Source organism: Drosophila albomicans, chromosome 3, assembly GCF_009650485.2.
Source record: "Drosophila albomicans strain 15112-1751.03 chromosome 3, ASM965048v2, whole genome shotgun sequence".
NCBI lineage: Eukaryota > Metazoa > Arthropoda > Insecta > Diptera > Drosophilidae > Drosophila > Drosophila albomicans.
Genome location: NC_047629.2, coordinates 28349521 through 28375176, shown reverse-complemented (window position 1 = coordinate 28375176; position 25656 = coordinate 28349521). Strand labels below are relative to the sequence as shown.

The window sequence follows — 25656 nt, the reverse complement described above, 5'->3', positions numbered from 1 at the left end:
AGAAAAACAGAAGAGCGAATGATGCTTAACTAACAAACAGTGGTATCAAAGATATTATCATCTGATACATTGAGAAGTTTAAAAACTTGTATAACTAAAATTGATTAATCAACATTAAATTTTTGAGGGATTTTAATTTACAATTAATAAAATTAAATTAAATTTTTCATTCTTAGATGATCATTTACATTCTAAAAAATGTAGTCTAAACTTGATTGTAGTAATACATTTATTTAAACTTTTTAAGTGTTTTTGGAAAAAAAAATAAACTAAATTTAGTTACGTTTTAAAGATTACAATGGCAGTAAAACTTATACTTTACTTTACTTTCTTGAAGGTACTAGAAAATTCAAATTGAATTGTTAAAAACATTATTACTTCATTCATATAAGCTTTAGAGCTTTTTGTGCATTTTTATAATAATAAAATTTGTGATTATTTTATGAATGCACTTAATTTATATAATTTACTTTTAGTATATTTATTATTTCATTAAAAAAATATATACTATATTTTACTTACTTTTGACTTCTACATTTCTCGATATATTCGTTTATCTTGCTTCACTGTTGCGAGGTGTGTTTTACTTTCCCATTCTCTCAATCTATCGCGAACTCTCTCACGCACTCTCTGCATTGTTTCGCTCCACTCAGTCTACTGTGAAGCCGGCGTTTTTCTTTTTTATTAGGGTTTTGTTTTGCATCATGTTTGTTTAATATACTCGCAGTTTGTTTTTTTTAATTTTTAGTTTGTTTTTAATTTTCCTTGTGTGTTTGCACCAATGTTTTCTTTATCTGGCTGCCAGTTCGTCTATGCTGCATATGTATATGATATATGTACGTATGTATGTAGGTATTTATGCGAGCATTTATGTGTACTTTGGATATTGTTGGTTGTTCTCTGTTGTCTTAAAGGTGCGTTGACCGCATTTGGCCTGGCCTGCTTCAAACCAAATCGAATTGCTCTTGACGTCGGGTCCCCTATAAAAATATGCATACGTATGAGCATCTTTCAATTACACTGCACTCGTTTTAAATTGCACATGTGTGTGTAAGCATTGCATTTATTTGCAGCTTGCAATCATGTGAACCGGGTCGTCATGCTGTGCCATGTTCTCTTCAGTCTTTTTATCTCTCACTCTCTCTTTCGCTATATGTTTCTCTTTGGATAATTTACTCTTCTGTTCCACATTAATTTTTGGGTCAAAAGCTACTTTCGCTTTCATTTCCATGCGACGGCGCTCTCGCTATTATATTTGATATATTAAACAATTTTTCTCTTTTTTTGCCGCTATGAGCCGGGTCGAGTAGAAATTGCTTTAAAGCGGCTTTGTTTAGCGCGTGATATTAAATTGACAATAATTATATGTATGTATATATTTAAGGTGCGGGAATATTTATTCATGTGCTGGTTTTGTAGTTCTTAAAGCCATTATAATTTTTTCAATTAGTAATAGATAGACAATAAATTATTGTATAATGCAAATTTATTGACAGTGATTTAGTTTATTATGATTTCTTACGCCCTATTTAAAGCTTATCGCATTTTTCACAATTCTAATTTACATACATACATATATGTTTTTTTAAATACAATATGTTGCACTACTAAGCTTTTTTAGTAGCTTTATTTGCACGTCTATTGTTAATAAATAAAACACGCAAAGTTCAAATTAATTGTTTATTATATGGTACATATGTCGTATATGTAACCACCACTTTTGATTATTTGGCTGTGACTTGAACACTTTCAAGCTTCGCCACCGACACGATACAAGCAATTTACAATTGAAGAGTCAAACAAGAGTAACAAACAATTAGCCGATCGAACTGCAAGCGATCGCTAACAGAGAGCATACAGCGCTGCCGGCAGATGCAGCGCTGCCGGCAGATGCAGCGCTGCTGGCAGACGCTGTCACAGCATTGCATTAACATGCGCTGTCTGCTGCTCCCGACATACTCCCGCCGTTGAAAGCCTATCTTTCAACATCATCCTTCAGGGGCAGTAGACAGAGTTTGTTTATGGCTCTCCGGGTGCTGCCACACGTCGTCTTTAAGTCGGCAACTCGACACTCGCCGTCCTTGCCAGGGATGAGCGCCAGGACACGGGCTAGCGGCCACCGAAGAGGAGGCAAATTTTCGTCCTTCACCAAGACCAAGTCGTTGACTTGGAGACGACGGTCAGGAGTGCGCCACTTCGATCTTTGCTGGAGAAGAGTCAGATACTCCTCCCGCCATCTATTCCAGAAGACCTGCTGCAGTTGAGTGACACGCTGCCAACCATCCAGCCGATTGTAGTCCAACGTAGTTAGGTCGGGCTCCAGAATCACGGTTGGAGGACCACCAAACAATAGATGAGCGGGAGTCAGCACATCCAAATCGTCAGGACTTTCTGAAATTGATAGCAATGGACGACTATTAATTATTGCCGCTATTTGGCAAACCAGAGTGCGAAGCTCATCGTAGTTGAGAATAGAGCGACCAACAGAGCGATACAGATGGTGCTTTGCGCTCTTGACTGCTGCTTCCCATAGTCCACCAAAATGTGGGGAACGAGGAGGAATAAACTTCCACTCGATGTTGTCCATCAGGCACACACGATGAACTGACTCCTTATGAGGATCGCTGAGGAGAAGTTTCTTGACATCATGAAGTTCATTTTTGGCCCCGACAAAGTTAGTCGCATTATCGGACCAAATCTGATTAGGCCTCCCACGAAGTGACACGAATCTTTTTAGCGCTCCCAGAAAGGCGGCAGTTGTCAAATCCTTCACCAACTCCAGATGAATCGCCTTGCTAGCAAAGCAGATGAATACGCTGATGTAGCATTTGATTGGGGGTCTGTTCCGAACTTCAGATTTATAGTAAAACGGCCCGCAGTAGTCCACTCCGCTTATTGCAAAGGCACGAGAATTCAGAAGCCGTTCCTTCGGAAGGCTGGCCATAATTGGTTCGAGCACAGTGGGCTTGGCCCGGAAGCATTCGATGCAATTGCGAACAACCTTCGACACAGTTCGCAGTCCGCCAATCGGCCAATATTGTAACCGAATCTTTGCTAATAATGCTCTAGCTCCAACGTGAAGATTCTTTTCATGATGGTGAGCGATGAGCGCCAACGTAATGGGATGCCGTCGAGGTAATATAATAGGATGGCGAGCATCGTAGGGAAGAGTTGAATTGGCTAGCCGACCGCCAACACGCAGAAGTCCAAATTGGTCGATGAACGGCAACAAAGAAGCGATTGAACTCGATTTCTTGACGAAGCCCTTCGAACGAATTTCCTTGACATCACTCCATAAATTTGACAACTGCACCAATCGCAGTAGCAGCCATGTGCCTTTGTTGACATCTACCACGTTGAGGCCTGGATGCTTTATACGATTAACAAATTTAAACACAAACGCATATACGCGCTGCATTGAGGCAAACGTGTTAAGGTACTTGCAACGAAGAGTGATATCATCATACGGAGAAGTGGCTATCATGACCTTACTACGCATTTCCAACGTTGAAGACTCTAAGCAGCGTTGTGAAGGCCATCCATCTCGATTTCCAACAAGAAACTCCGGTCCATGAAACCATATCTTGGACTCTGCTAAACATTCTGGAGTTGTACCTCTGGAGAGTACGTCGGCAGGGTTCAAAGCCGTGGGAACATGTTGCCACTTCATGTTGACGGTAAGATCCTGAATAGACGCTACGCGATTTGCCACAAAAACGTTGAACTTGTATGGATCATCCTTGATCCATGAGAGTACCACCGATGAATCACTCCAGCAAAAGAACTCCCCATCAAGAAAACCCATGTTTCTAACTGCATGAAGCAGTTTGGCCAGAAGATAAGCACCGCATAATTCCAGCTTGGGAACTGATATAGTTTTGAGTGGTGCGACTCTGGACTTAGAGCACAACAGCTGACTCTGAGAAGTGCGTCCACCGGACACTACATATACGCAAGCGCCGTAGGCCTCTTCGCTGGCATCACAAAATCCATGAACTTCGACACGGCACCCAGCAGCAAGAACAGCTCTCGGGAATGAAAGACTAGAAATGGAATTAAAACTGCTGCACATTTCTACCCAGGCTGTGTATCGCTGCAAAGGCAAACTTTCATCCCATGTCAACTTATCCTTGCAGAGCTGCTGTAGAAATATTTTGAACATTGTCATGACGGGTCCAAGCAGTCCTAGCGGATCATAAAATCGTGCAATTGTGGCTAAGACAGACCGCCTGCACGGCTTGGAGCCAGCTTCTAAGAACGACAGCGAGAACAGCAGCCGATCCGATGAGGGATCCCACGCCAAGCCAAGAGTTTTTGTGATTTCGCTGCCATCGCTGAACCTCATGTACGACTCTTTCTCGTCGTCAGCTATCTCCGACAATACTTCGGCATGACTGGAACACCATTTCCTGAGTTTGAAGTTTGCACGAGCTAGAATTGCAGCGGTTTCCTGCAGCTTGACCTTAACCTCAGCAACTGAATCGCCTCCAGATATAAAATCGTCCACGTAGAACTCATTCTTCAAAGCAACAGATCCAACCGGAAACGAGTCTGCTTCATCATGCGCCAGCTGATGCATTGCACGAACCGACAAAAATGACGCTGCCTTCGTGCCATAAGTAACGGTGTCCAGCTTGAAAATCTGCAGCTCTTTATCAGGCGAATCGCGCCATAAGATGCATTGATAATAGCTATCTGCTGAAGCCATGCGCACACATCGATACATCTTGCATATATCCCCTGTTAGTGCCACCAGATATGTACGGAAGCGAAGAAGTATATGCATCAATTTGTCCTGTATAACAGGACCAGCCATCATAACCTCATTTAACGAATATCCAGTGGATGTCGCTGCCGAACCATCGAACACAACACGAAGCTTTGTTGTCGTGCTATCGGCCTTTAGTACGCAGTGGTGTGGCAGAAAATACTTGCAACGCTCAATGGTCTCAGCAGGAACACGCGACATATGATTCAACTTCAAGTATTCTTCAATAAATGATGAGTATTGCATCCTAAAGATCAGGATGCCGCTGCAATTTGCGCTCCAGATTGAGAAATCGACGATGAGCTTGAGTATATGATTCCCCTAACGAGTCAACACTAGACTTCATTGGCAATCTTACGGAGTATTCACCGGATGGTAGCCGAGTAACATTTTTGCGAAAATGCTCTTCGCAATCCTGCTGCTCCCTACTAAGCCTTGTGGCCACATACTCGCAGCTCTCGACTTCCCAAAAACGGCGAACAAGCTCATTTAGGCTGGCATCTGCTTGATCGTTACTACTTTCAGAACCCTTTTGCGCTGCCATCAATGCTGTGTGCGTCGTACTGTCACCACCACCAGCAACGATCCAACCAAGGCGGGTCTTCTGAAGAATAGGCAATCCATCTCCAAGGCCTATTTGTCCTACACATAACAAGCCGTAGAATAGGCTTGCACCAATCAGCAGGTCCACGCGCTGCGGACGATTGAATGCAGGATCAGCTAGCTGAATGTTGGATGGAATTGCCCAACCGTCGATGTCAATAGCAAAGTTCGGCTGGCTGTTGGTGATTGTCGATGCCACAACAGCTTGAAAGTTGACCGAGTAGTCGGTGATGCAAGAGCGCATACAAACATTGACCGTGCATCCTTCAACAGAAACGTTTGTGTCCCCGAGGCCAGAAATCATAGCATCTGATCGCGTCCGTTTTAATTGTAACTGTTGGGCTAAATGGGACGTCATCATGTGGATTTGCGAACCGGAATCCAGCAGAGCACGACAAGGAACGAACGACCCAGCTCGACTCTTAAGCCAAACAACAACAGTACCCAAGAGCACAGCATCAGAACGACGACACTGAGCAGCAAGAGAAGTGGACGCTTGAGGCTGCAAAGCGGCAGACGCATCAGCTGACGAGGCTCGCTGAGATGTCTCGAAATGTAGCAAAGAATGATGCCGCCCACCACAGTTACGGCAAGCGCCAGATGTGCAGGATCGAGTTTGGTGTCCTTTCTTCAAACAGTTAAAGCAGAGAGCGAGCTTCTTCACTTCTCTCTGCCTCAAGAAGGGCGACAAATTTGCGAAGATGGGGCAGGAATATATGCCGTGACCAGGCGCGTCACAAAACCCACAAACATTTGCTCTGCTGGGGCTAGATTGGGCCACAAACGCCTTCCTGCTGCCGTTATGGCTAAAGCTCCTTCCACCTGTGAGCCTGCTGTGTGACTACCCATAGCGTATTGCAGAGTCTCGAGCTTCCGACATCTTTCATCCAGAAACGTGAAGAACTCATTGGATGTCGGCACTTTATCGGCGGCAGGGTTGTCCAATGCCCTGCTATCCTCCCACGCAGCCTGGGTTTCCACATCCAGCTTTTGCAGCAGCACGTAAATCAGAATGCTGTTCGCGATTTCCTCTGGACGGCCCAGAGTCTTTAATGCCCCCATGTGAACATTTACCTTATCGCTAAACTCACGGAGTTTAGTGGCCACGGATGCTCCTGCCTCCACCTTCTTGGTACCCAACAGATCCTTGATGTGCGACTGGAACACAAGTCGGTTGTTGTTGAACCGATTATCCAATATCTCCAGAGCCACACGATAATTGGGCCGCGATATCTCCAACGACCGAACTGCATCCAGCGCTGGACCAGTTAAACACGATAGAAGATGCTGAAACTTTTCAACATCATCTAGTTCATTATCCTTGTCAATGACAGACTCGAACATTGACCAAAAACTCGCGTATTCCGTGTAGCCTCCACCGAACGTGGGAAGTTTGAGCTCGGGAAGACGACGTCTGTTAGCGCGGGCACTGAGGCCATTAGCCGAAGGATCGATTGTCTCATCACGCCGCAATGTGGACGACCGAATCAATTGGCGTTCACGACTGTCAAATTGCGCTCGAACACGCGATTTCACTTCAAGAAAACGCTCATCGAAATTGTCCCGCGTTTCACTACCGATCTCATTATAGTCGATCTCCTCTAGCGCATTCTGAGCTAAGTCAAACGAAGCTTGAGCACGTTCCTAATAGCTCCAACCGTACTGCTAATTCAGAAGAATTAAATGCAGCTAGCTTAACTTCAGAAAGTGACGCATCAAGTCTCACAAGGCTATCATAAAGCGATAAAACCTTCCGCTTGAAAAACCGCGCGCGATTTTCGACAGTAGTCGCTTGCTCGTTCATCGAGTTTTCCATTGTTAGCAGTTGATCGCACTTTTGCTAACTGGCAATTGCTCACTTTGTATGGCAAACTTACTGTGCAGCGCAGCAAGAAAAACGCGTCAAACCGCGATTACAAACGCGCGCGGTTTGCTTAAGCACAGCAGCAGTTCAAAGCCAGAGAAAACGCGTCAAACTCGCGATCACAACCGCGCGCTAGTTGCTTAAGCACAGCAGTAGCTTAAAGTGAAGCGCACCACGGAAAACGCGTCAAAACCGCAATCACAAACGCGCGCGAGTTGCTTACGCACAGCAGCTGTTTAAAGTTAATCAGTTGATTAGCTGATTTAGATCACACAAACCGAGAGCATAAGAGAGAGCAGCAAGGGCAATGTACGCAGCTGCGACAGCGGAGTAGCGGAGAGCATAGACAAGCGACGGAGAGCGGAGAAGGTGCGCAAGCCACGGAGCAACGGCGAACATGCGCAAACAACGGAGAATGCAAGAACAGAAATGCACCGCTTGTTAAATATATATGCATATGTACATACATATATATATTTCTTCGCACTCTCGAGCACTTTGCACTTTAAATGTTTAATGTTTCACTGATTGTTATAGTTTATTAATCACTTCAATAATTATCCATGCAAATCAATTGCATTCACAACACTTAGCGAGAGTATATGTTATATCTCGCCGGGGCCTCCAAATGTTGCACTACTAAGCTTTTTTAGTAGCTTTATTTGCACGTCTATTGTTAATAAATAAAACACGCAAAGTTCAAATTAATTGTTTATTATATGGTACATATGTCGTATATGTAACCACCACTTTTGATTATTTGGCTGTGACTTGAACACTTTCAAGCTTCGCCACCGACACGATACAAGCAATTTACAATTGAAGAGTCAAACAAGAGTAACAAACAATTAGCCGATCGAACTGCAAGCGATCGCTAACAGAGAGCATACAGCGCTGCCGGCAGATGCAGCGCTGCTGGCAGACGCTGTCACAGCATTGCATTAACATGCGCTGTCTGCTGCTCCCGACACAATATTCAAAGTGTAAATTGTACGTTACATGTATGAATTTATAGAAGAGTTGCCAACTTTCACTAATTCATCTAAAATAAGCTTAGCATGCTTTTAGGCTGACATGTTTTATAATGCATACGTATTACTATTAAAAATACTAATGTCGAATATACTATTATTATTAATAAAACCAATTTATTTAATTCAATTTAATATTTGTGGCAATAAGTTTTTGCAGCTTTTGATACAGCATGAAGTAAGTTGTTTTTCTGTAGCCCTGGTTGTGGGCATGTATGGCAACGCTGAACTGGTTGTCAGGCAATCAGCTGTTCAGTTGGTCGTAAAATAATTGCTTAACGACAATCAGTTGTTTACAAATGTTATAAACTTTAAAAATTAAGTGATAAACTAATCGGTCAAGACGTTTCCTCGACTACGCAGTTGTCGTAGCTCTCTTCTGACACGTTGTCTTCATCAGCGAAAGAAATTCAAAATGCTAAGCAGTTTAATATGTGCGAGAAATGGCGTTGGACAAGATTCTGAGTTGTCGACGCTTACAATTCAACAGCAACACCAACAGCTTAAACTACGTGAAAAGCAACGCATCAGTAATGTGGCAGCAACTCACAATGTAAGTGAAATTTCAATTTGCCTTGAGGGGCGCAAAGTTTGCTATTAGAAATCGAAGCCAAGGCCTCGTTGCTATAGCAACTAGTAAGTGCAATGTGCGTCCCCATCAGCTGTCACAGCAGCTGTTTATTCCCTGCAGTTTATTTGTGCTGCATTTGGGGTATATTGTGACTCAAGACATTTGTAGACAATTGTTAAATGGTAACGTCCAATTTTTATGATAGGATGACGACTGGTGATTCAGAGCGTAATCAATTTATTACCAATCGCTGATCAAATAATCTTTAGCGTTATACCTTCATATATCAAATGTACCAAAATAGCGGCGTATAAAAAAAAGCCATGAAATAAAAAAATTGTGTATGATATCAATGCATCCGCTTGTTGGAGAGTCAGCCACTTAAGTGGATCGTGAGTTGAACTTCAGTTACGTTTCGTCGCTCGCCTTGGAAACTCCTGATTCGGAAAACCAAGAATACAATAAAATTTAAGAAGTGATATCCAAAATTTGCCATTTAAAATATACATTGAGTTTATTGCATGATATATATTCAGCAAGTTATTAATAACGTCAAATGTTAAGCTGTTAAAAAATTAATTATATTTTAACCCGCATTTTTAGATGCTTATTGAAGATGAAGTTCACGGAGTCATCGAACTGCCCAGTTTCATTGAAGAGTTAGTGAATCATAAGCTGTTCCAGCGCCTAAAGTCCATAAAGCAGTTGGGTTTGCTCAGCTTAGCCGAAAGACCGAATGGTGACCATACGCGATATGAGCATTGCATTGGGTGAGTTCTGTTATCTCGCTTTATAGAGTTCGAAAAATTCAAGTCGATTCCAATTACAGCACTTACAAGAGCGCTCAAGTTCAACTTAATGCTTTGAGACGCAATTCTAATTACGAACTGGATTTACCAGTGTGGTGTCGTCATGCGGTTGAGATTGCAGCGCTCCTCCACGATATAGGACATGGTCCATTTTCTCATAACTGGGAATCAGTTTGCGGCGGCAGTTTCGATGTGAGTAAGTCAGTACTTGAAAGATATTCTGTAATTGAGAAGATTATATTTACAGCATGAACACAATGGATTAATGTGTGTAGATATAATGTTTAAGGAAGTAAAAAGCAAGGAACTGCTTGCCTTGCGTAACGATAATAATGGACGCGGACTGCAGTTGATTAAGGCGTTAATAGTGGGCGAAAGTGAGAGGCTTAGTTTTCCAATGATGGGTCATGGCTATATATTTGACATTGTGCACAACAGTCGCTGTGGTCTCGACGTAGACAAATGGGATTATCTGCGACGTGACAATCTCCGACTACAAATTCTTACCGAGGAGCAAATGCAGTTCGATGAGATATTCCAGAATGCTCGCATTTCATCAGATGGTCAACGCATTGAGTATCGCTATGAGGACTATCATCTTATATATAAGCTGTTTGAGGCTCGCTGGGGTCTACATGTGGCTGCCTATAGGTTGCCCAAGAGTCTTGCTTTTGACGTCCTCCTGAAGAAGATTGTTCACCGAAATCAGAAGAAGCTGTTGGAGATCAGGGGTGGCAGCAGTGGATGGGATAGTTTCCATGATAACGAAGTCTTGCAGCAGATAGCCAGTGATCCTCAAGCTATTTATCTAAGTGCACCAGAGCGTTGGCATAAAACGCAAAGCTGCGACCATGATGATGATGATGATTGTATATGCGTAAAAAGTGAAAAACCTGGACCTGGTGTTGACATGAAACCCGATGAGTTCTATGCACTATACGGCGACAAAACGTGAGTTGACTTTTTGATATATTGCCCCATTCAATTTTAAATTGAATTAAATTTATTACAGCAAGAAGCGCAGCATCATTCGGCAAATGACATCCACTCCTATTAGAGCTTGTTACAAATTGCAGTAGCTATTTGTCGTTGAAGCTGATTTATACCATGTCAAGTTTATAATTTGTATAACTTTTTAACTGCCATTAGAAACCACTGCCAGATGATTCTCTACCTTGTATAAGCATTGATATTGTAACCACCATTAATTTTGTTTTAATCGCTGTTAAGCAAAATATGTTTTTGAATTTGTTATTTTGTTTTCTGGTTTCACTTTAAGTTGGATTTTCACGGTTATCTTTTAATTTACACAATGTATGAGGCTAGTACTCAATAAAATGTTTCATTTCTTCCTCTTATATTTCGTTAAATACACAATAAAAAAGAGAGTTTTCATTAAGATTACGATTGAACTACCTCAACTTTTGGCTAATGGTCAAATAATGTAAAATACGACTAGACAGACAATTTAAAAGAATTGATATATCAATTTTGTTTGTTTTGACAGTCTTCAAAATGCTGACTTCGAATGTATCTGTAGGTGTCCCAAAATGATTTATAATATATTGTAGTCACTTATGAATTTGTGAAATTCCAAAAATACAAATATTTAAAATAGATTTGTAGATCTTAGAATATCATTTATTTTCTTTTTACAGTTTTGAGAGCTTAAAAGTCTTAACTCTAATTACAACTAGGTATTAAAAACAACAAATTTCAACAGTTCACTTGAAGACATCACAATTCGAATGCATTTTGTTCATTAACACTAACTAAACAATATAAATATATTTATGTATTTGATAAGAATATGAATATATGTTTTATAACCAATTTGAAATATACACAATGAAAACAACTAGACTCTACGATATGTGGATTGAATGGAGGGTAGCGCACATTACTTAATTGACTACAGGATCGAGTATATCTTTACAATACCACAATACATCTGGGAATCGGGAAGCTAATTGCCCCCGAAGCCCCCTTGATGCGCTGTAATAATCTTTTGAGGCAAATGGGCGGCCAAATATTGTTTATGCAGTCGCTGGCGGCAGAACTGATAGAATTCAATCTCGTTCGTAAAGTTGCGACGCACAATGTTCTTCACGTGCTCGCTGACTGGCGGCTTAAAATTGTTCTTGTTTATCTTGGTCAAGTACTCGGCGCTATCTGTGAGGCATAAAAAGAATGGGAGATATCATAGTAGTTAGATTATGCTTTAACACAAATAATATTCTTCTCGAATCTATTTTATTTTATTATTTAAAATAATGAAATGTATTATTAACTTACTTGCATAGATATCTCGCACACCCTCGAAGAAGCGAGGAACATATTTCTCCAGCACGGAGAGCGTCGTATTAAAGTCTTCCAATACTCCAACCACCGCATACTGTTGCTCCACAGCAAACTTGGCCCGCTCTAATGCGCCCACAGTATTAAAGGGACTGCAAAAAAGAAGAGACATTAATCAAAATTGTTTCGTCATTTAAAAACTAAATCAACTCACGTGCACTCGTAATCATGACCGCAGAAGAACAAGCTTTGGCGACGATGATCGCCAATGCCTTCGACAGTAACACCTTGAGTGTAGGTGCACTCTTGATCCCCGCTAAGGACACACGTTTCAAAGTCCTTTTTGAGCCAAGCCGGATGAGGCAGTGGGAGATCTGGAAATGCGGCCTTACGTTCCACAAAATACCAAGGAGCGCGCACATAATAGAACCAACTGATGACACGCTCGACGGGATCACGCACCACATTCAAATAAATGGGTGTTGGCAAATTGAACTTGGTAAAGTTGGTAAAGCACACATGCTTAATAAAGACCGAGGGTTCGGGTAGCTCACTGATCACCTCGGCCATCTCCTGCTGTTGATCCTCGGCCAGGCGAATGGTCTCCACCTTTTGGACGGCATCGCGATGAAACTGAAAATTGTTGCGCTCCGAGAGGCGACGCAGCAGCTCCATAAATGTTTGACTGCCCACTTTGGGCACACGATTGAAGAAGACCAGCTCCATTTGTGCCTTCCGCGTATTGTTCAGATCACGGACATTCAGCGAGGACATCTAAGGGAGCACGAAACAATTTTATTAATTGACGAGTCAATGCCACATAAAGTATTCAGTGTCAATCATAAGTAGAGCATACTGTATAGTTACCTCAAGTTCCTTGGTGTTTGATATTTACTTTGAGATCTATTGCCAAAACTAAGAAAGCTCTTTTTAAGAGCAAGGGTAAAAAATGCAAAGGACAAACCGTAAACAAGCACGGCGAATTTTCTTGCAAGTTACCGATATTTGTTGGGAAAATAAGTAGACAAAGTTAAATTATAATACAATTTTTATTTTTCAATTATTATTTGGTATAAAGCAAAGTTCAACGAAGCTTATCTGAGATTACTCTCCAACTGTAGGGCCAGATATTGCTTATATAGATGCCGCTTGCAGAAATTATAAAAATCATACTCATGGGTTAAATTACGCATTACCAAGGCTTTAACATCCGCATCCACTGCATGACGATGAAGCCTAGGGAAACTTTCTTTGTGTACTGCAAAAGAGGATATTTTCAATGTATGACCTGCTGGCAAATAAATAATAAAATAAGGGAAACCTACAATTGTATAGTTTGCGAGCATGATTGAAATATCGTGGTAAGTATTTCTCCAGCACGGTCAGAGTTATATTCGGTTGGTCCCAGGTGCCAACAATGGCGTATTCCGTCTCTACATGGTACTTGGCCATTTGCACAGCTCGAGGAGTATTAAAGGGTCTGCGGAGTGACGGAATGTTGGCACTTGTAACTAAGCAAGAGCTTCAATATGAAATGCTACTCACAAACAATCTTCGTGATTTCCACAAAAGAACAAAGATTGTCTCCTAAAATCATTCACAGGATCCATAATTGCATATTGAATATATCGGCACTCGGGACTTCCACTGCGAACGCATTCACTGAAGGTCTGCTTGTACCAATCGTTAGTCTTTTGCGGAAATCCTGCGTAAATGCTGCGACTAAGAACTAACTTCTTGAGAGTGCGTTGGTCATAATAGTTGTGAACTATCCTATCCAGAGGATCGCGTACCAGCGAGATGTAGATGGGTTTACGTTTACGGAATTCGGCAAAGTTGATCCAATTGCCATGGGCAATATACAGTGTCCTTCTGCAATTTACTCACCCAATTCACTTCGATTTTCTGCTCCTTCTTTGTTCGCATGCGAGATATGCTCTGCACAGGACCATTGAGCACTACATTGATGTCATTGTGAATCGAGAGCAGGCGCAGTAAGGGTATCAAGTGATCGGTGCCCACGCGAGTTGGCCGATTGAAGAACACGAAATGCGGTCGGGAAAAGCGAGTGTTGTTCAAAAACAGTGTCCTAATTTTGGGTAGCTGAGAAGGATTGGGGTTTGGAGTTGGGCTAAGTGGAGGGAATTGATAACGATGAAACACACAGAGAATTGAGATTGAGCACAGAATGAGACACAAATAATGAGGGAATCTGTATGAGTTGTGAAATTATTCACATTCGATGAGTGTGCTAAAGTTTCTCTTTCTTTTGCCACTCTCTAAACAAAAATACTCTTCAAAATAGTTTGTTATAATGTTTATTCTCTAACTTTGGATACAATGAGATAGTGCTGTAATAGCAACAGTTCTGACTCAAAAGAGTTCTACATCTTACGATAAATACACTTGTTCCAATTGCGATCGCTTGAGTGCAATATATTGTTTATATAGACGCTGTTTGCAGAAATGATAAAACTCGTATTCATTGGTGAAATTCCTTCGTACCATCGCTTTGACATCTTCATCGACTTTTGGTTTGCGATTGTTGCGATTCCGATTCTTAAGTTTCTCCGCAAAAACTGCAAAATTGTAAAGTTGAAGTCGTGTATTTTTCAACACTCTAGAAGAATTTCTTACTTGGATAAATCGTTGTCGCACGTGCGAAATAACGCGGTATATAATGTTCCAACACTGTCAAGGTAATATTCGTTTCTTCCCAAGTTCCCACAACTGCGTATTCCTCTTCCACCCTACGCTTAGCTATTTGTACGGCCAAAGGAGAGTCGAATGGTCTGCAAAGCATTTGCAAAGCCTTTAAAAATGATCTTCCAACTAATTAAACCCATTAACGCTCATTATTCTTCGGTTTAGCCTTAAACATCGTAAATCAGCAATAAACTCTAATCATAGCTCTGTGGAACATTTATAAGATTATCTCTAAATATGATGAATCCGATCTTTATTCAATTATTTTGTCAATTGTTGTTGTAAACTTTCATTTAAATATTGTACTTTTAAAATTGTAAACTTTAAAGCTACATTTATATAACAACATGAAAACATCTTTACTTTGAATGTACTTGGATTTGATCTATTCATAAAAAACGCAGAATATTTTAAAATGTTAGAGAATTATACTTTAAAATCTATCCCAACTGTCACTTCGTTAAAAGTCAAGGAAATAATTAGAAATTTTACTATTTTAAAAGTGTTAAAAAGTTACCATAGTTCAGAGCTGATCTAATGCTGGACTACGAAGTGGAGCGTTAATGGGTGATCCAAGCTGCATTACTCACAGACAATCCTCATGGTGGCCACAGAAGAAGAGCGTCTGTCGCTTAAAGTTACCCACAACATCCTTGACAGTCATGGGAATATATTGGCACTCGGGATCGCCACTGCGAACGCAGTCGTTGTAGTTCTTCTTGAACCAGGCGGCTGGTTGAATCTCTGCCGTGGGATTCTTGCGATAGAAGATTGCATTTCGATAGGAGTTGCGAACGTAATAATACCAGCTGATCACACGCTCGACGGGATCGCGTACGAGATTGATGTAGATTGGTTTAGGCATATTAAAGTGATTGAAGTCAATCCATGAGGTGTGCTCGATGTAAGCTGTGCCCGCTGGTTGGTCATAAATATATCGCGCCTTTCTGGCTTGACCTCTGGGCAAAAGTTGACGTTTCGCTGGCTGTTTCAATCCCGTGTGATCGACGTCAAAATCGTTGACATGCTGTAGGTACTCCATGAATTGTATCAAAGATTCGCTGCCAACTTTAGCGCAGCGTGTGAAGAAAATGCGATCCATTTCAGCTTTTGCAGTGTTGTTCAGCTTATACGGCGTCAGAGTATGCAACTGTTTTTTGTTGGGAAGGAGGTAGGAAGGAGGATTGGTAAGGAGTAGGGTAGGATTAGGAGCACTTGACCCACATAAAGGATTAGACACAAAATTGACACACAAAAATATATATGTGGAGTGGACGAGTAGTTTTTTTGTTTGTTTAATCATTCTACTAACAAAAAGTTTGAAAATTCTTTTAATGCATTCAAGTATGTATTAAGTTTATCTACTACTATATACGTATGTATGTTAGGTCTACTACTTTAACAATCCATGCTTGTCCAGCTCATGCAGATTGAGGGCCAAATACTGTTTGTACAGACGCTGCTTGCAGAAGTGATAAAACTCATACTCATGGGTAAAGTTTTTCCTAATCATCTCCTTGACCTCAGGCTCAATGAAGGGCTTGCGTTTGTTCTTGTTCCGATTCGTGATCTTGTTATTGTGCACTAATCATAGTCAAGGGGAAAGACGAGTATATACTAAAACGTATTCAACAAATTGAAGAGAAATATTGAACCTACTCTCATACATAAGTTTAGCACCGCGGAAGAAACGTGGAATATAACGCTCAAAGACGCTCAACGTGATGTTTGTATCTTCCCAGCTGCCAACTACAGCATAATCCCGTTCCACATGCTCCTTGGCCATTTGTATGGCAGCTGGTGAATTGAAAGGACTGCAAGTTTTCATCATTAGATGTTCCTCAGATTAGATCCAATCCGCTACTTACATACAATCGTCGTGATGGCCACAGTAGAAGAGCGATTGCCTCTTGAAATTGGGCACAGCATCCTTCACAGTGTGTGGCACATACTGACACTCGGGATCTCCACTGCGCACACAATCGTTAAAGTTCTTTTTGTACCACGATGCGGGCTTAATCTTCTTATTCGGCGACTTGCGATACTCGATGGCATTTTTGTAGGAACTGCGCGCATAATAAAACCAACTGATCACACGCTCCACGGGATCTCGAACCATATTGATGTAAATGGGTTTTGGCAAATCGAACTCATCGAAATCGATCCAATTAATGTGCCTTATATACACAGTACCATCATCTAATCCAGCCACAAGTTCAGCGGCTTCTCGACGCTCTGGTTTCGTCATTTGTCGCTGGGAATTCTCATGCAATCCACTGCGCTCCAATTCCAGATCTTCGTTGTACACCTCCAGTGCATTGAAGAGTTCCAGCAATGCCTCACTGCCCACCTTGGCAGCGCGATTGAAGAAGAGAACTTCTATCTCGGCATTACGAGTGTTATTCAAACGCTCTGCACTCAGCCGATGCAGCTGGATTTTGTCGCAGGAATTAAATTTGGATTCACTATAATATTCCCCTTTTGTTCGGTTTTGTGTTAGTCTCGGGTTGGAAGACAAGTTAGTGGGCAGAGATCGCATAAGATATTGATAGGCAATAGCAAGTACTTGACTGCGTTTAGGTCAAGTTAAAAGCAAGACAGCGATTAAATTCCATGAAAAGGAAATCAATAATCATTCCTAAAATTTGCTGATAGGCAAAATTAAAAGCACTTACAAAGTCAGCTTGATTTTTCAATTAAATAAATTGCATATTTCTTTTATTAACTTTCACTACTTAAGCTACCTAATCTCTAATGGCAAGTTCATTGGCTTGCTTTAAATTGACTAAACTATCATCCATGCGCATAAGATCGTTCAGTTTTAATGCCAGATATTGTTTATGCAGCCGCTGTCGACAAAATTGATAGAATTCGATTTCGCGTGTAAAATTACGACGCACCATGTCAATGATCTCCTGCCTAATGTGCGGTTTCATGGGGTTATCATTCGATTTTTCCATATGGAGACCAGCTGAAAAACCACATCAATGAGAGAAGAATTCACAAAGAGAAGTGCAGTTACTGCAGCACTTACAGTAATACATTCTAGAGGCATCCGCAAAGTAACGCGGTATATAGGCCTCAAGCACAGCAAGGGTTTCATTGGTATGCTCCCAAGTGCCAACTACAGCGTATTCGCGCTCCACATTCTGCTTGGCCAGCTGCAAGGGCAAGCGGGAGTTGAAGGGTCTGCAAGGGTAGAGGGGGAAGTGTTGGGAGGGAATCAAACAATTAAGAGAGAGAATACAGTAAATCGCTTAACTGCCTTGAGTAATTTGCTGAGATTAAACCTAACATCATTCAAATGCACATTTCTTATTGACGCATTTAAATATCATGGCAGCTAAGTGAATTCAAGTACACCTTGATGAACGTCTCCTACGGGAAACTTCAAATCAAACTGTTCAACGAAAAAATAATGCATACAAATATCGAAGACAGTTAAGCGAATGTACTGTAACTCAAACCAGAGCTTCAAATCTCACTCACGTGCACTTGAACTCGTTGTGACCACAGAAGAAGAGCGTTTGCCTACGATGATCGCCCACACGCTCCAGCAGCGATCCCTCAATGTAGGAGCAAACCTTTTCACCATTCAGCACACACTGATCGAACTCTGTGTTGACCCACGCTGGATTGGGCATTTCGCGATTGGAGCGACGACGTCCTGGTACAAACACCCACGGAGCACGTATATAATAATACCAACTGATCACACGCTCGACAGGATCACGCACCATATTCACATAGATGGGACGAGGTTGCTCGTATTTGGTAAAGTTCAAATAGTTGACGTGACTGGCAAAGACGGTGCCATCCTCTAAGCCGACAATATTGTCGATCAGGTCGTTCTCGCCGGCAGTCTCCAGTAAGGGAATTATGCCACCGTTTTGTGGATCCTTCTCGACATCATAGTCATGCACTTTGCCAAGTTGCTTCATCAGTTCAATGAATTGTATGCTACCCGTTTTGGGTACACGATTGTAGAAGAGAACATCGATCTCGGCGTTTTTTGTGTTATTCAGGGCATTGGCATTGAGTTGAAGGATCTGTGAATGGAATGCGAGGGGAGGGGGAGCCGTTGATAGCACTGCACTGATTGATGCTTAACCATATACCCAACTTGAGATTAGTAGCGAAAGTAGAAAAGAAAGACACACACACACGTTGCTTGCAAATTTGTATATGTACATGAAAATAATATTCTGTATTTAGGTCTGATTATTGGCTACAGATTCTTGTTCGAATTCAGTCTTTCTGATGGCTATATACTGCTTATAGAGGCGCTGCTTACAAAAGTTGTACAATTCAATTTCATAGGCAAAATGTTGCTTCATATATGTCTCCACATCCTCGTCCAGATGCTTATCATGCGGCGTTGCATTCTTCATAAACTCGTCCTGCTTAGCTGAACCCCCAGGAAAAAATACGTACGATTAAGAATAGATAATCAAGTGGATTTTTAAGTGAGGCACCTACAGTAGTAGAGTTCTGTGGCCTTGGCAAAGAATCGTGGTATATATGCTTCAAGCACGGCCAACGTAATATTCGTATCTTCCCAGCTGCCAACGACGGCATATTCCCTTTCCACATGCTCCTTGGCTATCTGTGTGGCAAACTCTGAATTCAAATTCCTGCAGGAAACAACGATAGTTAGAGGCATCGATCGAAGCGAACAGCTGAGCATTACCTACAGACAAACTGGCTGATTGCCACACAAACGCAAGGCGAAGCGTCGCCAATCACTATTATACTTGGAGTGCGGATCGAAGATGCAATCGGGACTTGCTCTTTGTCGCACGCAATCATTGAAACTCGTATCGAAATATTCCTTATCCTGTTTGGGTTTGTTAGGATTACGCAACAACGAATTGGCATAGATCACCGGATGGCGTTGATAGTAATAGGCACTCATCACCTTCTGTATGGGATGTCGCACCAGATTTATATAAATCGGTTTGGGCAAATCATGTGCCGTGAAATTGATCCAGTTTGTATGCTCCACATAGGCACCGGGATCTGATAGATCCATGAGATCGGCAGCCTCTTCGGCCTCCTCCTCAAAGGTCTTTAATGGTTTTTTTACGGGTGGTATCTCATTGCGATAGGTCTGGAAGCCGTGCAGTCTACCCAATTGGCCCAAAAGTTGTGTCATCGATTGACTGCCAACCTTCTCTATGCGATTGAATAATACATATTCTCTTTCTGCCTTGGGTGTATTGTTCAATTGTGCTGCTGTCAGTCCAGCCAACTTAAAACAAGAGACAAAAGTACGAAGGTTTCACTGCCATGTTAAGCGAGTGTTAGAGAGAACAGAAAGAGAGAAACAGAATCTAAACCCATTCGAGCAGTAGACGAGTTAGTGCAAGAAGAATGGAAGGCAAGTCTTCAAGGAATTTCTAAAAGCAATACGTAGGTGCTTTTAGTTAGAAAACTCTTTAAGTTAATTTTATTGATTTTTACCAAAGTATATAAAAAAGTATAGGAAGAAAAATCGACTCAACTTTTAGCTTCAAACTCCTTTGATAAACTGAGAATAACAGTTAAATTGATCTTTCAAAACTTTGTAAATAGACCTAATTCCGAGTATAATAATTCAATGATCACTACAAATATTTATATATTTTTTAACAAACAAAATTTCCACATACTAGGAAATATATGTAGATCATGGCACTAAAAATTTAATGACTCAGTTCACATTGTTAAGCAAATATAATTAATATTGTAGAGGAACATTTGTATTTTGTTTTCTTTAGATTATTTTCCAACAAATCAATTAGTTTAGACATCTTCACGGCGCACCTAAAATTAATAAATTTCTTGAAGATTGGAAGATGAAAGGGAAGTTTTGCACCACATTTCATAGATTATATCCATGGAAAAGAACAGAATATTGCTCAATATTGCAGATAAATAAACTCAACGGCCAACTTTAAGAAGGAAGCTACATAAATTAACACCAAAACGAAAAATACGGCAACGTGTAGCAGAAAGAGTTCATAATCGCTTAAGTATTTCTAAGATATTTATTCATATATTGTTGAACTAATACCCGTCATCAATTTGATTTCCACCGTGCTGCTCCGGCACCAGAAGATAATCGTCCTCGCCAAAGCGTTTTCCATTCCCCAAAGCAGCATATTGGAGATATAACCGTTGTTTGCAGAATTCATAGAACTCGATCTCATTTGTCAGATTCTTGCGAAGAATCTGACGGGTCTCCTCGCTGACAGTGCGAGTGACATTATTGCGATTGATTTTCGAGAGACCTTCCTTGCCCACTGCAAAGTCGACAGAGAGAATTATACCCACAACTCATTTTTTCGAAGAAATAATTGCTTACAATAATATGCCACCTTGGCATTGGCGAAATAACGAGGTATATAGTGTTCGAGTACGGTGAGAGTGATATTCGTGTCTTCCCAGGTGCCCACCACAGCGTACTCCGACTCCACCGTGTGCTTAGCCTTCTGCATGGCCTTCTCCGAGTTGAAGGGCCTAAAGTCCAATGATGCAGTTTGAGTAACTAGATATATGTTTATGGTACATTGCCTACTTTGGTGCCTACTTACATGCACAGCTTCTTGTTCATGCCGCAGAAGAACAAGGTTTGCCTGCGATGATCACCCACCGGATTCTTGATCTCCATCTGCGTGAAAGTGCAGTAAGGATCATGGTTCCTCACACACGTGTCCAAGTCGAGATTGAGAAACTCATCCGATGGCATAGCAATCGAATTCTCACCCAGTTTTGCTTTCATGTCATTATAATACCATCTTGCACGCACATAATAATGCCAACTGATGATGCGTTCGATGGGATCGCGCACCAGATTAATGTAAATCGGACGTGGCAAATGGAAACGCGTAAAATTGATGTAGGCAACATGCTGACTATAAATGTGTGGCTTTTGGCGTGTCAACAGTTCGGCAACGAGCTCCTGTTGCCCATCCTTGGTCATCATGATGGTCTCCTTAGTGCTGCCCGGATTGCGAGCATGTTGAAACCCATTAATCTTGCCCAGGCGACGCATCAGCTCCATCAACGATTGACTGCCCACTTTGGGTACACGATTGAAGAAGACAAAATCAACTTCGGCCTTTTTGGTATTATTGAGCATATCGGCTGCCAGATTAATGTTATGCACCTCCTCATCATCATCATCATCGTCGTCGTCTTCGTAGTCCAAGTCATCATCAGCCGGATCATGTCTATTCTCGGGCATTGCAAGCTGTCGATCGTGCGGTGCCTTGTGCAGATGATTGTGTGGCTGATGGGGCGTCTGATGGTGTTTATCGTCGAGTTCTGATAGATCCACGGTGTGTCGAGGTGCGTGCACATTGTGGCCGCGCTATTTGACATAGAGGATGCGATTGTTTAGTTTCGTTGTCAGTCACAAATCCCAAGTACCAGCATGACTACGCGGTGGTTAAAAGAGTGTTTCAGGAAAAGCACAAGAAGTGATGCGAAAGTGATGATTAGCAATTTTGCAGTAGTTTTTTTTTTCTATATTTTCTTTATTCTTGAATTCTTAGCCGCTAACTGAGCGATCTTTCTCCAAGTGATGTGCTATATACTGCTTATTCAGACGCTGCCTGGCAAACTGATAGAACTCAATCTCGTGCGTCAGATTCCTGCTGAGAAGCAATCGCGTCTCCTCGCTGATTGTCGGCCTCAACGCATTCCGATTCACATTCTCCACTTGCCGCTGCATCGCATAGTATTCGTCCCGGGCGCCGGCAAAGAATCGTGGTATATATGTCTCCAGCACGCTGAGCGTTGTGTTCGTATCCTCCCAAGTGCCTACGACGGCGTAACGCTTTTCCACATTCCGCTTCGCGCGTTGCATGGCCTCAAGGGAGTTGAATGGCCTGCAGGGGATGGGAGAAGAGATTTGGGTGGCATCTCAGCAAAATTCTTTGGCGCGTGGTCTGCTCAATAAATTGTCAATGGAAACGATTTTGGTTTTTTTCGAGTGACGCAGTTTGCCTAAAATATTTGTTTTCTTTTTTTAAAGATGAATAAATAGTCTGGCACATCGCAATATTTATTCACATGTTCATATTTATTTGTTTATTATTTACTTCTTAAATTCTTGATCGAAAAGAGGTTGAAAATTTTCCAGAGCAATTAAGATTTGCGTAATATAATTGTGTTTCAGTTAATAAAGTTTAATAAAATTTAAATTACTTTCTGGGATTTCCGGGATTGTATTTTTAAATTTCATCGTATTTTTATAACAATATTTACAATCTTTATATGCTAAATAAATAATTGAACAATGATTTGTTTTTAAATTTTATGAACAATCACAGAGCGACCTTTCATAACTCTTTAAGTTCATTTCCTTTAGCTTGTCGCATTGTTTCCACTGACAACGAATCGAGTGACCCTCGCCTAAGCATTGGCTACTACTCACATACAAATCTTGAGATTCTGGCCACAAAAGAAGAGCGTCTGCCTTCGATGGTCACCCAGATTGCCCATCTCCAGCTGCTCATAGACACACTCTGGGTCCCGCTCGGAGACACAACGATTGAAATCCTTTTGCAGCCACTCCGACGAGGGCATTTTATACGCCTCACCAAATGTATTGGCACGATCCGCCAAATACCATGGAGCACGTGCATAATAGAACCAACTGATTAACCGTTCGATGGGATCTCGGACAAGATTTATGTAGATGGGCCATGGTTTCTGATACGCGGCAAAGTTGACAAAGGCCACGTGCTTTGTGTAGGAATTTGGTGTGCTGCAATTGAGTATTTCGGCATCGAGTAAATGGCGTGCGAAGCCGTTGTCGATGAGAATCGTTTCGAGGAGCTGTTCGGGATCGCGACGCGCCTCGAAATTGTTGCGTTTGGCCAACAATTTGAGCAGCGCCATCAACTTCTCGCTGCCCGTCTTGGGCACCCGATTGAAGAACAGTGTATCCAGTTTGGAGTGCGGCGTGTTGTTCAATTGGGCGCTGGTCAGGTGTTGTAGCTGCCGGATTGCAAAAGTGGATGCAGGCGTTGTTGTTGTAGTTGTTGTTGTTGCACACAAGAGACACATACAGAGAGTTGAGTGTGTGTGTGTGAGAGTGTGTGTGGTACACATACGAATAGGCAGACTCATAAGCGGATTTTAGCTGAAGCAACAGGCACAAATTGATTGTGGGGCAACAGTTAACAGTTAACTGGCCACAGGCCACCACAATCATATTTTTTCTACAACCTCATCGCGAATTTCACAACTGACATGTGGCTAAATTGTACAAGTAATCCTCCCATTCGACTTACCTTTTACGCGTGTCTTTATATACATATGTACATACATATATTTTTTAATCATTATAAATCGAATTTCTATCGCTTCTATGTCGCAACTGGCGCATCTGGCAACTAACTCACTCAATTAATTTTATTCACAAAAAAAGTGCAAACGAGAAAAAAAAGAGACAAAAAGCTAACTGCGCTGACAAAAATCCAAGACTGAGTCGAAGTGTAGTTTTTTGTGTTAGTGTAAATAGAGGAGAGTCTAAAGAGAGTGCAGATTGCGAGAGAGAATACCAAAGAGAGAGAGAGAAGGAGAGTTCTGTGTAAAACTTGGTGTAGTGATGTTTGCGTTGTATGTGTGTACTATGTATGTGTGTGTATGACGATCGATGAGCAAAATAGGACTACCATTCAAAATATGAGCGAGCGAGCGAGACAGAGAAAGAGCGAGAGAGAGCGAGCGAGCAAGAGGCAAGACACACTTTTGGTAAATATCAAACCCCGAGGAGCTGAAGCTTTTCCTTTGATGCTTTTTGATGTTCGATGTATTTTTGTCGACGATTTTTTATATTTTTTTATGGCCAACCAGAATGTATGCAATAATGTTTACGATGGTGACATATATGGCCCAGCGATGGCGAATGCAGATCGTTAAAAGTGTATTATTGAATGTCTCGCTTACCTGGCCGGTGCTCTTCAGATATTGATAGGTGCCGTGAAGCGTATTGATGTCATCGTGTTCTGAAAAGTGGATTAAACAAGTTGTAAACAGACGTAGTCATATTTTCGTAATGGTAAGAGAGATAAATGTGAAATATTGCTGTGTTGCAAATAAAAGCAATGCATTTGAAAATCAATACATTTAAAGACTTTAATTTTAAGAAGTTGCACAATTATTTAACTAACATGCATTCTCTTTTTAAAATAGATTGAGTTGAATAGCGAAATCATCTTTACATCACTTTAGTACAAAGTGTAATTCAAACTTTTGTACAAAACTACAATTAAAAATATTTATGTTGACTTTATATTGTATTTTTATTGATCATAGTTGGCTAAAATGGCTAAAACAACAAGCTTTTTCAGCTTATTAATAAATATGAATGTACAATATTGTTATTACATATTTTGACGTTAATGTTTTGTAGAAAAGACGCAAGACGTCATCAAAAATCGTTAATAGAAACTTAGCCATGACAAATGTAATGATGCCATTAAATAATCTTTAAGTCCCCAAAAAGCTTTGCGACTTTCTAACTAAATTATTTCCCTAAAATAATTCGTTTATTTTTGCGTATACGCAATTTTTGTTAACAGTCAAGTGATAGGAAAGAGACTTTCATTTATTGATTGCAGGGAAAGACATACGAAAAGTAGGAATAATAAATAGATTATTGGCTATTATTATCTGACAATTGGCTACATTTTTTTCGTTTCGTTTTTAATTTATGCCTCGTCTGCGACCTTAACACTCGCAGAGGGCAGTGCCAACTCCTCCCCTGGCCGGGGGAGACTCCGCTGTCAATACTTTTACTTTTCACCAAGTGTTTATGCAATGCGAAAGAGCATAAATATATGACTGGGAAGTCCATCCACTCCATTTCCATTTCGAAGTACTACTCACAAGCCGGCGTAAATGGTAAAAAAATGTGAGAGCAATAAATATGCAAGCTCATGATGATTCCTTTCACTTTCAGGATGATCATCGCTCCCTATCTGTGGATCAAGTCGCATCGCATCGCATCA

At 41.2% G+C, this 25656-nt stretch overlaps 7 protein-coding genes across 13 annotated transcripts in view; 1 reads left to right on the top strand and 6 right to left on the bottom strand.

The window, feature by feature from the left end:
• Window positions 1–1975: 1975 nt before the first annotated feature.
• Window positions 1976–5675, bottom strand: LOC127565392 (uncharacterized). Its single transcript, XM_052003550.1, has 2 exons — window positions 5127–5675; window positions 1976–5071 (listed from the first exon to the last, which is right to left on the bottom strand). Exons 1-2 carry the CDS (start codon window positions 5673–5675, stop codon window positions 1976–1978), a joined length of 3645 nt encoding a protein of 1214 aa, XP_051859510.1.
• A 2845-nt stretch (window positions 5676–8520) lies between these two features.
• LOC117569033 (deoxynucleoside triphosphate triphosphohydrolase SAMHD1 homolog) lies at window positions 8521–10900 on the top strand. 2 transcript variants are annotated; one of them, XM_034250030.2, is made up of 5 exons: window positions 8521–8819; window positions 9441–9607; window positions 9667–9838; window positions 9894–10597; window positions 10659–10900. In XM_034250030.2, exons 1-5 carry the CDS (start codon window positions 8682–8684, stop codon window positions 10723–10725), a joined length of 1248 nt encoding a protein of 415 aa, XP_034105921.1. In that variant the 5' UTR covers window positions 8521–8681; the 3' UTR covers window positions 10726–10900. The 2 variants fall into 2 exon arrangements, with proteins under 2 accessions (XP_034105921.1, XP_051861298.1); XM_052005338.1 differs by lacking the exon at window positions 8521–8819 and adding an exon at window positions 9295–9312.
• Window positions 10901–11274: 374 nt separating this feature from the next.
• LOC117569031 (heparan sulfate 2-O-sulfotransferase pipe) overlaps window positions 11275–25656 on the bottom strand; it is a 41862-nt gene continuing 27480 nt past the window's right edge. Inside the window, exons 3-6 of one of the 6 annotated variants that reach the window (XM_034250025.2) lie at window positions 24593–24651; window positions 12159–12718; window positions 11942–12096; window positions 11275–11818 (exon numbers count right to left, since the gene is read on the bottom strand). In XM_034250025.2, the coding sequence (XP_034105916.1) occupies window positions 11613–11818; window positions 11942–12096; window positions 12159–12718; window positions 24593–24651 (980 nt within the window). In that variant the 3' untranslated portion in view covers window positions 11275–11612. Of the gene's footprint in view, window positions 11819–11941; window positions 12097–12158; window positions 12719–14187; window positions 14524–14581; window positions 14737–15240; window positions 15801–17140; window positions 17622–17684; window positions 17840–18139; window positions 18700–19286; window positions 19902–21221; window positions 22005–22117; window positions 22525–23072; window positions 23639–24592; window positions 24652–25656 lie in introns of those variants that run through there. The other 5 variants (XM_034250029.2, XM_052005336.1, XM_034250026.2 and 2 more) reach the window with 5 other exon arrangements.
• Window positions 12733–13761, bottom strand: LOC127565676 (heparan sulfate 2-O-sulfotransferase pipe-like). Its single transcript, XM_052005348.1, has 2 exons — window positions 13270–13761; window positions 12733–13202 (listed from the first exon to the last, which is right to left on the bottom strand). The coding sequence occupies exons 1-2, from the start codon at window positions 13394–13396 to the stop codon at window positions 13039–13041; spliced, it is 291 nt and encodes a 96-aa protein (XP_051861308.1). The 5' UTR covers window positions 13397–13761; the 3' UTR covers window positions 12733–13038.
• On the bottom strand, window positions 15813–16499 carry LOC127565675 (heparan sulfate 2-O-sulfotransferase pipe-like). The gene is made up of 2 exons (XM_052005346.1): window positions 16310–16499; window positions 15813–16234 (listed from the first exon to the last, which is right to left on the bottom strand). Exons 1-2 carry the CDS (start codon window positions 16479–16481, stop codon window positions 16044–16046), a joined length of 363 nt encoding a protein of 120 aa, XP_051861306.1. The 5' UTR covers window positions 16482–16499; the 3' UTR covers window positions 15813–16043.
• On the bottom strand, window positions 18706–19336 carry LOC127565674 (heparan sulfate 2-O-sulfotransferase pipe-like). The gene is made up of 2 exons (XM_052005343.1): window positions 19130–19336; window positions 18706–19058 (listed from the first exon to the last, which is right to left on the bottom strand). The coding sequence occupies exons 1-2, from the start codon at window positions 19311–19313 to the stop codon at window positions 18862–18864; spliced, it is 381 nt and encodes a 126-aa protein (XP_051861303.1). The 5' UTR covers window positions 19314–19336; the 3' UTR covers window positions 18706–18861.
• LOC117569034 (heparan sulfate 2-O-sulfotransferase pipe-like) lies at window positions 20356–21133 on the bottom strand. Its single transcript, XM_034250031.2, has 2 exons — window positions 20997–21133; window positions 20356–20934 (listed from the first exon to the last, which is right to left on the bottom strand). Exons 1-2 carry the CDS (start codon window positions 21127–21129, stop codon window positions 20699–20701), a joined length of 369 nt encoding a protein of 122 aa, XP_034105922.1. The 5' UTR covers window positions 21130–21133; the 3' UTR covers window positions 20356–20698.